General features: G+C 41.0%; 2 protein-coding genes across 2 annotated transcripts; one reads left to right on the forward strand and one right to left on the reverse strand.

Moving 5' to 3' along the window:
* Window positions 1-125: 125 nt before the first annotated feature.
* Window positions 126-12,334, reverse strand: parp1 (poly (ADP-ribose) polymerase 1). The gene is made up of 23 exons (XM_044329369.1): window positions 12,075-12,334; window positions 9,962-10,124; window positions 9,473-9,588; window positions 9,014-9,228; window positions 7,008-7,098; window positions 6,809-6,925; window positions 6,316-6,492; window positions 6,003-6,165; window positions 5,609-5,749; window positions 5,259-5,498; window positions 4,976-5,041; window positions 4,746-4,878; window positions 4,413-4,608; window positions 4,191-4,319; window positions 3,781-3,864; window positions 3,475-3,597; window positions 3,231-3,359; window positions 3,007-3,105; window positions 2,709-2,861; window positions 2,443-2,570; window positions 2,279-2,340; window positions 1,868-1,982; window positions 126-948 (listed from the first exon to the last, which is right to left on the reverse strand). The coding sequence occupies exons 1-23, from the start codon at window positions 12,195-12,197 to the stop codon at window positions 867-869; spliced, it is 3,045 nt and encodes a 1,014-aa protein (XP_044185304.1). The 5' UTR covers window positions 12,198-12,334; the 3' UTR covers window positions 126-866.
* On the forward strand, window positions 7,339-9,000 carry LOC122965360 (adenosine receptor A1-like). Its single transcript, XM_044329370.1, has one exon. It carries the CDS (start codon window positions 7,831-7,833, stop codon window positions 8,908-8,910), a length of 1,080 nt encoding a protein of 359 aa, XP_044185305.1. The 5' UTR covers window positions 7,339-7,830; the 3' UTR covers window positions 8,911-9,000.
* Window positions 12,335-12,561: the final 227 nt, after the last annotated feature.

Consider the following 12,561-nt stretch of genomic DNA (forward strand, 5'->3'; position numbering starts at 1 on the left):
ATCAATAAAGTACCTGATTGCTTTTATACACTTTTCATGCATTTGTTCCTAAATAGAAATCAGACCCCAAAATGTTCAAACATACAGTGCAACAACACACAATTAACAGAATATTAAACATGACATTTCTCAGAACCTTGAATGTTTTATTTTGTTTGACGTAAGCAAGAAAAGAAACTATGAAAAAATGTACCATATTACATGGCAGTGGTTTCTTTTACAGAATACTTGGCGTAGACACTAACCGCATTTTTTTCTGTACTTTTTTCCATTTTCTGCAAGGAAGACAGCTTGAGAGACAGACAACAAAACAAATATATACATGTCAAACCCTTTTACGGTATCTTTGAACCCAGATGTCTACAAAACGTCCATTTAGTTGCTATTCTGGGAAACCCTAGCAAAATATAAACACTGGTGTGTGGATGTCAGCAAAAAAAACTTGCAGTACTTCCTAAATTTTGCAGTACTATGTCTTATTTACTACAGGTTTATTAAAGAATGAAGAAATAACACTTTTCTGAAATTCCAGATGACCACTTGTGAGACAGAAAACTAACATTTTCTGAAGTTTATTTCTAAACCAAAACCTTTCCATGTAGAAAGTGTGTATGCTTCAACCACTGTACTGAGCTGTGATTTAGGTATGCAAGTACCTAATGCAACAATAAGGAAGGCTATCAGCTAGTAAACCTGATGAAAACGTAATAAAGTGACTAGAGATTTCCAATGACCATTGTAAAGCGTGGTATAGTATCACTCCTTTGCCAAACATCTTCTGTTGCAGAGAATGAAGCCCAGGCATTTGGAGGTGACAGTGGTCTTTGTTTTCACTGAAGAGGGTTCGGACACATCCTCTCTCTCTCTCACCACAGGGACGTCTGGTAGTTGAACTTGACCTTCAGGAGATACTTCATGTTGATCTGTGCTACATCATACACTATGTACCTGGGGGAGCAGTGGTTAAGGACAACAGGGAATATACAGATAATATGACCAACAGTGAAAACAGACACATAACGTCATGAGAGGTGAATAAAAACAGATGATTCAAGCTAACAGATCATGAATTTTATAACACTGATGGCCCTCTAGTGTTAATCTTAAATCTTAGACAGGATAGTGTAACACCAAATTTTATTTTATTTCACTTTATTATTATTATTATTATTTTATTTTTTGCTGAGGTGTTTTTATATATTGTTTTTAAGACATTTGCACCTATATTGACTGTCTGAAGTGGTATTTAAGGCTTTAGCCCGTTGCATGTTTGTATAAGCCTGATGAAACACTGAGCGAAAGATCCTTGATTATACTGTTACCAGCTGAGTATGCAGTCTGTAAACACTTGTGGTTTAGTGGATTATTTTTACAGGTTTTAATTCCTGTTTTTATTTTTGCCCCATTTTAAACTCAACCCTCAGTGGTTATCACATGTCGAGATCAGTGCCACAGAAGCTGATTTAATGCGGGTATGAAACACAGTTGGTGCCTCTGAGTGACTGTCATGATAAGGTTAGAAAAGAACACTTTTAACATGGAAAGTTAAGCTATGATGAACACCAGAACAGACGTCTCCCTACGTGAACAAGATTCAATCTAATTTTGAAATCAGAAGAGAAACACAGAGTTTAATGTCAGGCGTCAAGTTGTGAGAAGTTGGCAAAATATTAAAGTTAAAAGCTCATTAATGAAAGCTCAACCTGAATAACTTGACTCACACTAATTTTCAAGTACATTACCTACTGACTAACTTTTAGACTCTGCACATCTCTATGACTACTATTAAATCATTATTTTGAGGCCATTTGGCAACATTATTATGAATTTCATGGACCAGACGGTGAGTGTTAAAGTTGAAGGATACTCGTTGTACAGTAGACTTGTGTCATCAATGTTAGTATGGACTCCTTTTCCCAGAGGCACTTGCACCCCATCTAAAGTGACAGCAGCACTTGAATCAGGAGCAGTTCGACCCAAACCTGAAAAAAAAAAAAAAAAAAAAAAAAAGTTTGAAGCAGAGAGGAAACCAATACTTCAAATTATCAAGAAGCACTTAAGTTGCCACATGTACTGCATTAATAATGACACAGTTAATTAACTCAATAACACATATTGATCTTCTCATAGCACTTTTTTTTATCATTTATCTTGAATTACTGTGTTAACAAGATTGTGTTTTAACAGGAACATGAACAAAACCTTTAAAACCAAATTCCATTTTACTTTTCATAAGATATTTACCACAAAATCTGTAGTGAGTCATAGTGTTTCTCACCTTTAACACTGTGCTTGCCCTTAGGTAGTTTTGTGATGTGAGATGCCTTCTTCAATTCATGCCTGCATAAAAAACAAAGCAAGACACCATTTATTTAAACCATCACCACAACAAGAAAAGGTTGATATTTAGGCTCTGTTTGAAGAACTCAGACGGTCGCTTACATGTTGCCGAGGGCAACTTCAGCCAGCAGTAGGAGGCCTACAGGGTCTGACTGAGAGGTGTGACAGTAGTTTGCACTCTTGGACACCATGTCAGCAAAGTACACACCTTTGCCGAACATGTAACCAGTCTAGAGAAAAGGAAGAAAAACAGCAATGTAATAGAGAATTGAACAGGAGCAAATGAAAATTATTTAAGGACAGATATTAATTTGTTATTATTAAACAACAATTCTGGATGCATCATCTGGTTGCCAACAAAAACTCACCACTGGGGCCTCTGGCGGAGCAATGCGAAGACCCTGAGACAAGATACCAGCGTAGTTGGTTGTGCGCGAGCCGTGCCACAGTAGCTGGCGATTGTGTAGCTCCTTGAAGGGGCGGTACCGCTGTTGCTCTCCCTCTCGAACAATTTTGAAGACCTAAAAGACAAGAAAAAGTCAGGAAAGTTAGACAGAAGAATTGACCTAACGTTTGTAGCAGAATCAGTAATTATAAGTATTTGCAACATATATTTAAATGAAGGGGTTGTCATATTGAAACCGTTTTTTCCCAAAAATGACTTACTTCTTGCACTTCCAGTGTGTAAGTGTTGTGTGTAGCAGCGTGGGTGTTCTTAACATATTGCATAATGATCTCAGCCTCGTCTGTGGCCTTGTCAACAACCTGTGAAATAAACATATCACGTCATCTTTCCACACATGATCTCTTCATCCATTGCCCATCTGAGCATTATTCTAGAGAAAAATATGCAAAATCTTGCACATTATCCATGTGTTAACGCTCCTGACCTCAATCTTGGTTTTGAGTTTCTCATAGTTGATGTCGATGGGATCGTTCTCATTGTCCTGGGCTCCTCCTCTCAGCAGGCTGTATGCCACCTCGATATCCAACAGGTTGTCCAACATCTGAACTTTAGCCTGCACGGTGATGTATGCAGATGTTATAAATCCATTTGTGTGTTCAGATTCTACACTGGGTTCATTGGTAAGATGACAAAACAAGAGAAAAACTGTACAGTATGTGTGTCCTTACTTGAATGTAGTCCAGAGTGTTGAGAAGTGGAGGTTTCTTCATGCCGAAGTCATGGGGTATCAGGGTATAGAAGCGATTGGAGAGATCCAGTATTTGGGCCTCAGGCACACTATTTGATACAGCCTGGAACAAGAAATAATATATTCAAAGTCACATTTATCAGCAGGAGCATTTTCTTTTCATCACAGGAGTCCGATTTAATCCAAAGGAAGGTAGAAAAGGAGAGAAATGTGTTGAAGTAGGTGGAACAGGAAACGCAACAGAAAGGTTAAACGGCCCTCCAGGAGGTGCTGTTTGTTTACTAACCTGCTGTACGTCAGTGAGGAGAGCGTATGCACTCTGAATCTGCCTCTTACTCAGCTTCCCCAGTGGCATCTTTTGGAGGTCAATCTGTAGACAGGAAAAGACATTGAACTAAATTAAAACTTTTCCTCATTTGTTGGAAAAAAAAATCATCACCTTCAACTCATGCTGCTTATATGAGAAAGTGGGATTTATATTATACTTGTGCTTAATATTGATGTTTTATTGAGACAGTAATTACAAGTTTACAGTGCAGGTGCATTAATAATGAAAAAGGAAGCAAGGAAAAAGTAGAATAGTGTGGTGCAAGTTTAAACTAAAACATGCTGAAGGAATTAAACTTGATCTGTCTGATTTTTTCTCTGACAGATAGACACTCATTAAATCTGCAAATAATCTGGAAAAAGTCTTACCTCAAACTCCACCATGGCCTTCTTCATGCTCTCCACATCGAAGATCATCTTGATCAGTTCTTGGACAGGTCTGGCGAGTTTAGACTTGGTGCCAGCGCTGGCTGTCAGCCTCTTCACTGCTTCCTCATCCTGCTCAGTAACATGAAAAACAAAATCCAGTCAGGTACAGAAAACACACTGTAGGATATCTCCTTTCCTATTTTTGCGTGTGTTTGTGCGTACCTGTCCGTAGTCGATCTCCAGCGGGTAGAACTTATTGGGATATTTGGTGAAATTGGAGGCACCCCAGTTGTTGCCTGTCTTCTCCTTGTACACACCCAGGAAGTTGTCCAGGGCTGAGTTCTTGTCGTGAAATTTGTCTAGCTTGTTGCCTCCGATGGTTGTGCCTACTCTGCCCCATGACCTGAACACCCAGTACCTAAACACACATGACAGATGGGCAGTGTACTGTAAATACTGTTACTGTAAATCAAGTTAACGTCTGAAGTCTTTCTACCTGAGCTGAAAGTGCATTTTAATAACCTGTGCACAACAACAAAAGAGAAGTGAATTAACCTTTTCTGTACATCATCCTCCAGCAACTGCAGTTTATAGTAGGAGTTAGTTCCTCTGACGATGTCCACAAGGCCCAGTGTAGCGCTGTACATTTTCCCGCTCTGCTCCAGGACGTGAGCGCTGTTCTCCAGACCTGAGAAAGCAGAATCATCAAACATGTTCAGAGAGAGAGAGAGAGAAAAAAAAAAGGACTTTAAAATGATTTTCCAATGTAAAGCACTCATGACTACCTGAATCTGGATCCACAGCAGCTCCTCCTTTGACTGTGAGTTTCATCTTCTTGGATTTGCTACCACCTGTAATAAAGTAGATGCAATTATTTGCAAAGTAGTATTTTATAAACTTACGACTATTTTCAGACCACATATACACCAAAGAGCTAATTCTTAAGCATTAGTTCAGATGAATCATCCTTATAAAACATGACTGAGCGTTTTCATCAACATCCATAAACACCTGCAATAACAACATTTTCATTTCATATTTGTTGTATTTTATTTCTATAGCTTTTACCTTCTTCCTCTTTCACTCTGCCTGTGCTCTTGGTAGCCAGCGCTCCGGACTTGGAGGCGGCAGACGGAGCCTGAGCCTCCACTTTGACCTCTGCCCCCCAGGGTGAGATGGCGTGCAGGGAGACCAGTTCCTGGAGCGCTTTGCCCGACGACTTGATGTCTGTGAGGAAATCTTCAGAGACCACACGCACGCCGGCGTCCCTCGCTTCCTCCATTTTCTTACTCATCTTTTCCACCTCCTCTGTGAAATGCAAATTATATTCTCAAATTTGATTCAATAAGCTTTTCAATGGAACTAAGAGCAGCTACTGACCCTCATATTAATTATCAGTTTGTTGACTGGTCACTCACTCTTGGTGCTGAGGCAGAGAGACGCCTTATTGGCTGTTCCGGTTATCTTTCCACCCAGCTCCTCCACAGCAGCCTTTAGATCATCCTTACTCTTGGTGAGTTTGCCCACAGTCAACAGTTTCATACCAGTAAGAGGCTTGTCTGTGGGACACAAACGTATACATATTTAAATCCTTTTTCAATATCAATAATATTGTATGGATGTATTTCAACTATTTAGACAATGGCAATTTTTATTTGTTTTCATTTCAAGTCATTTATTTATGAATTTCAGATATATTTCAGTCTAATTTATCATAAAGTCAAGGTTAAAAATAAGATGTTTTGACAGATAAATTACATTATTTCAATATTTGTAGGATAGTAACATATTCCTTTAGGTCTCCCCACTTACCTGAAGGTGCTCCCTCTGGCAGTGGCTTAGTGGGGGCGTTGGATGCACTTGCCAGGGATTCAGCTTTGGCTGAGGTCAGGGTTTGGGTGGGAGCCTCCTTGGGGTACAGCCTGTCCTGTCGCTTGAACTTGAATTTTTTCAGGAAGGGAACCTCGTGGAATTCCTGAAACGTGAAGCAGGGAGAATTCATCGGAGGTTGTTAAATATAATCGGAATATTCTGCAGACTTGACAACGTGACTCCTGTTTATGGTCGGTTATTTAGGCAGGAAATTCATTCTCAGCTAAAGTCGTCCTGATACGAGGTGACCTACCTTGGGGATGACCCAGTCTTTGCGTAGGGGCGTTGCGGTTTTGAACACACACTTTGTCCAGGCTGAGATGTCCCCTTTACAGTAATAAGCGTCACCCTTGAACACCAGCTGGCCTGTGCACTCCTTACAGGCCTCAAGAGCACCGAAGGCCATGCCGTCGGCCAAGCAGTCGACCACCTGTCAATTAAACAACACTTAGCATGAAACAGATCTAACAGGAGCTACAAGTTTAAAAGTAATTACATTTGATCATATAATTTTCTGTCACCACACGTATATATTTAAACAATTAAGAGCTACAGTTAAGTGAGTTAAAACATAACATGAATTTTCAGTTCCAATATGAACTTACAGTGATGCAATCCAGCTAAATGAAGCCATACCAACTTGTACAGAAACATTTGAATCACTTCAACATGTCTGAATTTTGTTTAATGCTAATATATTATTAGCAGGAAATAAAAGCTGCCTAGTAAGAATGAGGCTTGCTCACATTAGACTCTCCAGAAGGAACCTCCTGGCTGTTTGCAATCAGCAGCTCCTTCATATCGTTGGTTGAACAGTGCTTCTTCAGTTTGTCTTTGATTCCCCAAATCAGCTGGCTTTGGTTCTGTTGATGAACAATTTGTTAGGTTTTGTTGATATAATTTGAGATTCAGTCAAGAATATGAAATTTAAAAAAAGAAAAGTACCTTCAACTGCTCTTCCAGTTTTGTCTTCTCATCGTCTTCCTCCTTCTTCTGTTTCTTTGAAGCTCCGTCCACCACATCAGCTTTACGCTTTCTGTAACAGCAAACAGATGAGTTTCCTTCCAAACTTTTTTTTTAAATATATAATTCTGCATGGATAAAAAAGGAGAGTGAACAATGAGGTGCTCTGACAAAAAAAACATCCAAATTAACTTCCTAATGAGGCCAAAAGAGACACCGGATGAGAGCCTAGTATCGGAACAAACAAGCCTGAATCTGACACCTTTATTCATTAGGCAAATTCATCAGGGCCACATCAGTTAATGGACACACACACACACACACACACAAGCTGATACATGTCTCCACAATCCCAAGTGCCACTGCTGATATCATTCACCTTGCCCTGACAAGAAAAATTCATCAGCCCCCCCCCCATGAGGCCAGACACACACCGGCACGCACATTTTATTAACGACCGTCCACTTGCAGTCGGTCTCTGTCTGATGACAGACATCCCTTATCGGACAACAACTGACATCAAGGGGGAGGATGGGAATTCTATAAAAATGTCCTCCGGTCTTGCGCGGACAGAGGTGATCTTTAATGTGAAGTGTGGTGTGTCAGGACAGCTGCTGTCAGGATATCACAGATGGGGTCTTTAACTTCTTGAGAGATGCATTTTCATTAAAACACATCCATACTTCTGTAGACTGGTGAGTTATTTTACTGCTTTCATGCATCTTATTGTCTGAAGACGTTAAATGTCTACGTGGTGAAATTTGAGACGTCTAACTTTAATCTTATATCTCTTTTTAAGGATGATATGGAGAACACCAGTGCTCTAGTGACTTTCTACCTATCCCATTCCTCTTCTTCTTCCCTACAACCTTTCTGGAACTCTTCAACTACCTCCTCCTCCGTAGCTTCACCTCCGCCTGCTGACCTGGTCATTTTCCCTAATGTGGCGTACATGGCGGCTGAGCTCTTCATCGCCTTTTTCTCCACGAGTGGCAATTTACTGGTCTGCGCGGCTGTGGGCCTCAACCGTAAGTTACGCACCGTCACCAACTACTTCCTGGTCTCGCTCGCAGTCGCCGACATCTGCGTGGGCGCGATAGCCATTCCTTGCGCCATCCTGACTGATATTGGTTTGCCGCATCAAAATCTCTACTTGTGTCTGCTCATGCTAAGCGTTTTAATAATGTTCACCCAGAGCTCCATCTTCAGCCTGCTGGCCGTGGCCGTGGAGCGCTACGTGGCCATCTTCATGCCCCTCCGCTACCAGGTGCTGATGACGTCTCGCAACGCTGCGCTGGTGATCCTCGCCACGTGGCTGCTGGCCTTTCTCATCGGGCTTGTGCCTCTGATGGGCTGGCACAAGACGCCACCTGATTCAGGCTACTGCTTCTTTGTCTTGGTGGTAGACATGACCTACATGGTCTACTTCAACTTCTTCGTTTGTGTGCTGACGCCCCTCGTCATCATGTTTCTCATCTATGCCAAAATATTTCTAACTGTCAAGCGACAGGTGCGACGTATCACTTCTGAGCAAAGCGGCGGAGGGGAGGGACAAGCGAGGGTGGCGGCAAGCGTGCGCCGCGAGATCAAGACGGCTACTTCGCTCTTCCTGGTTCTTTTCCTGTTCACCATCTGCTGGATCCCGCTCCACATTATTAACTGTTTCCTGCTGCTCTGCCCTCACTGCCCCGTGCCGCTCAAGCTGCTGCTCACCACCATCATCCTGTCACATGTAAACTCTGCCGTCAACCCCTTCCTGTATGCTTACACAATGACAGCTTTCAGGGACACCTTTAAAGCCATCTTCTTGTGCTGCAGGACGACGGGAGACAGAGAGGCTTCAAATGTGGCGGGCGGTGGTGCCCGAAACACAAACCAGACCTGAGACAACTACAGACAAGTTCTCACAACCTTATATGTAAATGTACTGTTCAGCACCACAATTCATATCTGCATAAAAGATTCGTATCCCTTCTTCCTCGTCTCACCCTTCAGATTTGACAGCGGGGAGCCTCTTCTTCAGCTCCTCTTTATCTTCTGCCCGTAGAGCGTTGAAACCCTTCAGCTGAGCGGCGTTGTATTCAGGTTTGAAGGCCAGATCCTCCCTGCGGCTCACAAAACACGCTGTGTGGTACCAGCGGTCGATCAGGCCCAACTGGGGCTTCTCTGGGTCCACAGTTTTCTTAGATACACGAATTTGATCCTGAAGGAGAAGCCGGAGGATCAGAGAGACTTTAGTAACACACTGGAACAATCCAATATGATCAAACCGACACAATATGTAATATTTATGTCATAGATAAATAGCATACACACATAAGATCTATTTTATGTAATTTGCTTGCAGATTTCAGAGATAAAGCCATTAAGTTCACTAAAAAAAAAAGATGACAGTAGAAATATTTGAATATCAACTTTGGTGTGTGCAAATTAAAGTGGCCACCAACCTTTTCTATTTTCTGCTCGCAGCCTTTGCACGTGCTGCGGTTCGACTTGGCATATTCCACCGCAAAGTCATTCAGTGTCTTCTCTCCTTTAGCTCCACTCTTCTGGTCACCTTTACCTACAAGACGCAAGTTTTCATTTTCATATCAACTATTAGCAATCCAGGAATAAAACAAACAACATAAGTGAAAGATTTCTGATCATTAATATTCATCGGAGCAAATAAGTCATCAAAAATGTGAAGGGTGGTGCATATTTCATGAACACATTTATATTCTACTTATGAATGTAAAATGTTACACTCTAATCTGCTTTCTTATTACAATTAAGGAGCCAGAGGCCTGAGGTGACATTAAGCTAATTAATGTGCCCAACCTGCTCCATGAAGGCACATCAGGACTGTAAAGAGTCTAGACATGTTTTGTTTAGCGTGATGATATTTCACCAAACTCCTAACAATTAAAGTCAAAAGCTAAAAGTGGTGTACTGACCTCCAGCAGCTCCACCACTTTCAATGGCCTTTTTGACCTTTTCCTGGTCCTCCCAGCGGAGGTCAGAATAGCCAGCAATGTCAGCGGTGGACTGAGCCGCCGCTCGCTGCCAGAAGCAGGAAAAGTGGTGCCAGTGGGGGACCTTCCCATCGAACATGGGAGACTGCAACACAAAGAGGACAAGTTTAATGTTTACATAATGTTTAGAGTGAACAACAGCTCACTAGAAAATTCTAGTGAGCTCGGGCATTTACTGTGGATATCGCTGGACTAGTGAGAGGAAATCTTTATTTTGAATTAATAATTTTTTCAAAACAGATAAGAGTAATATTTAGGACAGATTGTTTCTTATTTCTAAAGGAATGATGGTCCTAAATTACTACCATATCTTCTCATCATTGCTATAACTATAGCATAAAACCTTCTCTGTGTGCACAATTATGCTCAGGTATAAATTACCATTTGCTAAAGAAACAGGAAGGTTTTTTTGTTTGTTCTTTGATTGAAACTTAAGTGTATTTTATGTTTAATTTCTTATCTTATGATGATTTTAGGGCTAATCTTTCTTATAAAATGTCCTTAATCTCTAATGAGTCCTTCTAGTTGGATGATTATAGAAGACTTGAGTCGTGTTTTAGTAAAAGAAGCTGTTTTGCAGCGGCTTCTTAAAGTTGTAGATCTTGACAAGGACTTTTTTTTTGTTTGCAATGTAATGTTATGTTCTTTCTGAACAGACGTTTCACTATTGCAATGGCATTTTTGGTGCCCATGTGAAGTCCACTGGCACTTGTATGTGCATGACACAATAATCAACACCTACTCAAACTATGACACTTTGAGGGATAGCAGAAAAAGTTGAGAAACTAACCGATGTAGTTGTGTATTCATTTTCATATTTATCTATACTATAAGTACTGATAGTCTATAAATTTGATTACTTAAGTGAAATGTGGCCATTCATTAAAATGTTGTAAGCAATAAACAATCCTCTCATTGAACCTGTGCACGTGCCGACATGAAACCTAACACGCTGATTCATTTAGGTGAGTTTGGATCAGCTTGAAGAGTCAAGTGATTGGAAATCTGGAGCTGCTCCACAGGCCATGAATCAGGAGGCTGATTTTGTGCAGCCTCATAAGGAGCTTTAGCTTCTAAGTAAATTAATTCATTTGTGGGGCAGCAGCAGATTCCACATCTCGGGAATGATGCTTGTTGACATTTTGACTTCTGACTGTAGATGTTCACTCAGATACACACCTCTAGACTTACGGCACAAACTCAAGATGCATCCAAAAAAAAAAAAAAACATATCCTCATGTCAATCAATGAATCTTAACTTTCATGGATAACAGGATGCATGACGTCAGAAAGGGTTGCAACAATGTGAGCCTTTTTTTGGTGTGGGGTTTGTTGCTGTGCCATGCTCTCCCACTGTGCTACTCTTAAATGAAACCTCCTCATTGAAATTAACATGTTTGGATACACATATTCTCCTAACTGGCATCACTGCTGCTAATAAAGATGCTGTCTTTATGTTGGAAACCTACAGTTAGAAAATCTCAATGGATTCATTCATATAGTTAATGTGGAGCTATCAGTGGCAAGAATGCATGGAGCTGGAGCTATTTCAGCAGATAAAAAAAATCAAGGAATTGCTGAAATCACTGTTTCTCTTTATTGCTAAATTTTGGATCCTTGTGTCCTGCATATATTATATGGAGATCAATGGGGATGGGATGGGATGAGGTGGGGGGTCGCCACAAGGTTTTGTTTTGTTTTGTATTGTTGTAGTTTTTATTGTGTTTTGTTTGCATCTGAAGCAAAAGAACAATAAAAAAGTTGATCACACAAAAAAAGAGAGAGAGAAAGGCTCAACGGCTCTTTGTGAGCAAGATTCAATAGACAATGTCAGCCATTTAAATGCTAACGTGGGCCTAACCAAACACAACTGAAACCACGCTATAAATTATATATACGCACTATGCAATGAGTTAATTTGCAAGCATTGTAGCGCGGATAAGCCACATAATTTCCGCATTATATCTCTGTGGTAATAAGGCAGAAAACTGAGCAGGTTTCTTGAGACGCAGTGATTCAGACGTCGTTCAGTTACCTGCACCATGATGGCCATTCTCAGCGAGTCTTTGGCGATGTTTTCTTTGCATTTCTTGCACGACGCGCGGCCGCTTTTGGCGTATTCCGCTTTGTACAGCTTGTCCTCTTGAGAGTCTGCCATAGTTGTTCGGTATTTAAAGCAACAATTTAAATCGACTGACTGTGAGGCGAACTTTCTCCGGATGACGAGGAAGCCACAACAATCAATGCGCAGCGCAACACGCAGAGGAGAGAAGCCCGCGTCCCCTGCACGCCGCCGAAAGAGGAGACGTCAGTGAAGAGCACTCACTCTGTCGCTGTTTCCACACATCAAAACGAAAAAAGTAGCAGCAATTACAAATCTTCACTGTACATTTCACTGTGTAACAAATTTTTACTTGTTTTTTGTTCCTTGCCCGGTTAATAAGTGTTATATCCTAATTGCTTGTGCCTAGAAAGTATAGAAAATAGCTATTAGACCCTTCAAACTTTGCTTTTGTGTCCTG

This window comes from Thunnus albacares, chromosome 16 (genome assembly GCF_914725855.1).
Source record: "Thunnus albacares chromosome 16, fThuAlb1.1, whole genome shotgun sequence".
Classification (NCBI taxonomy): domain Eukaryota; kingdom Metazoa; phylum Chordata; class Actinopteri; order Scombriformes; family Scombridae; genus Thunnus; species Thunnus albacares.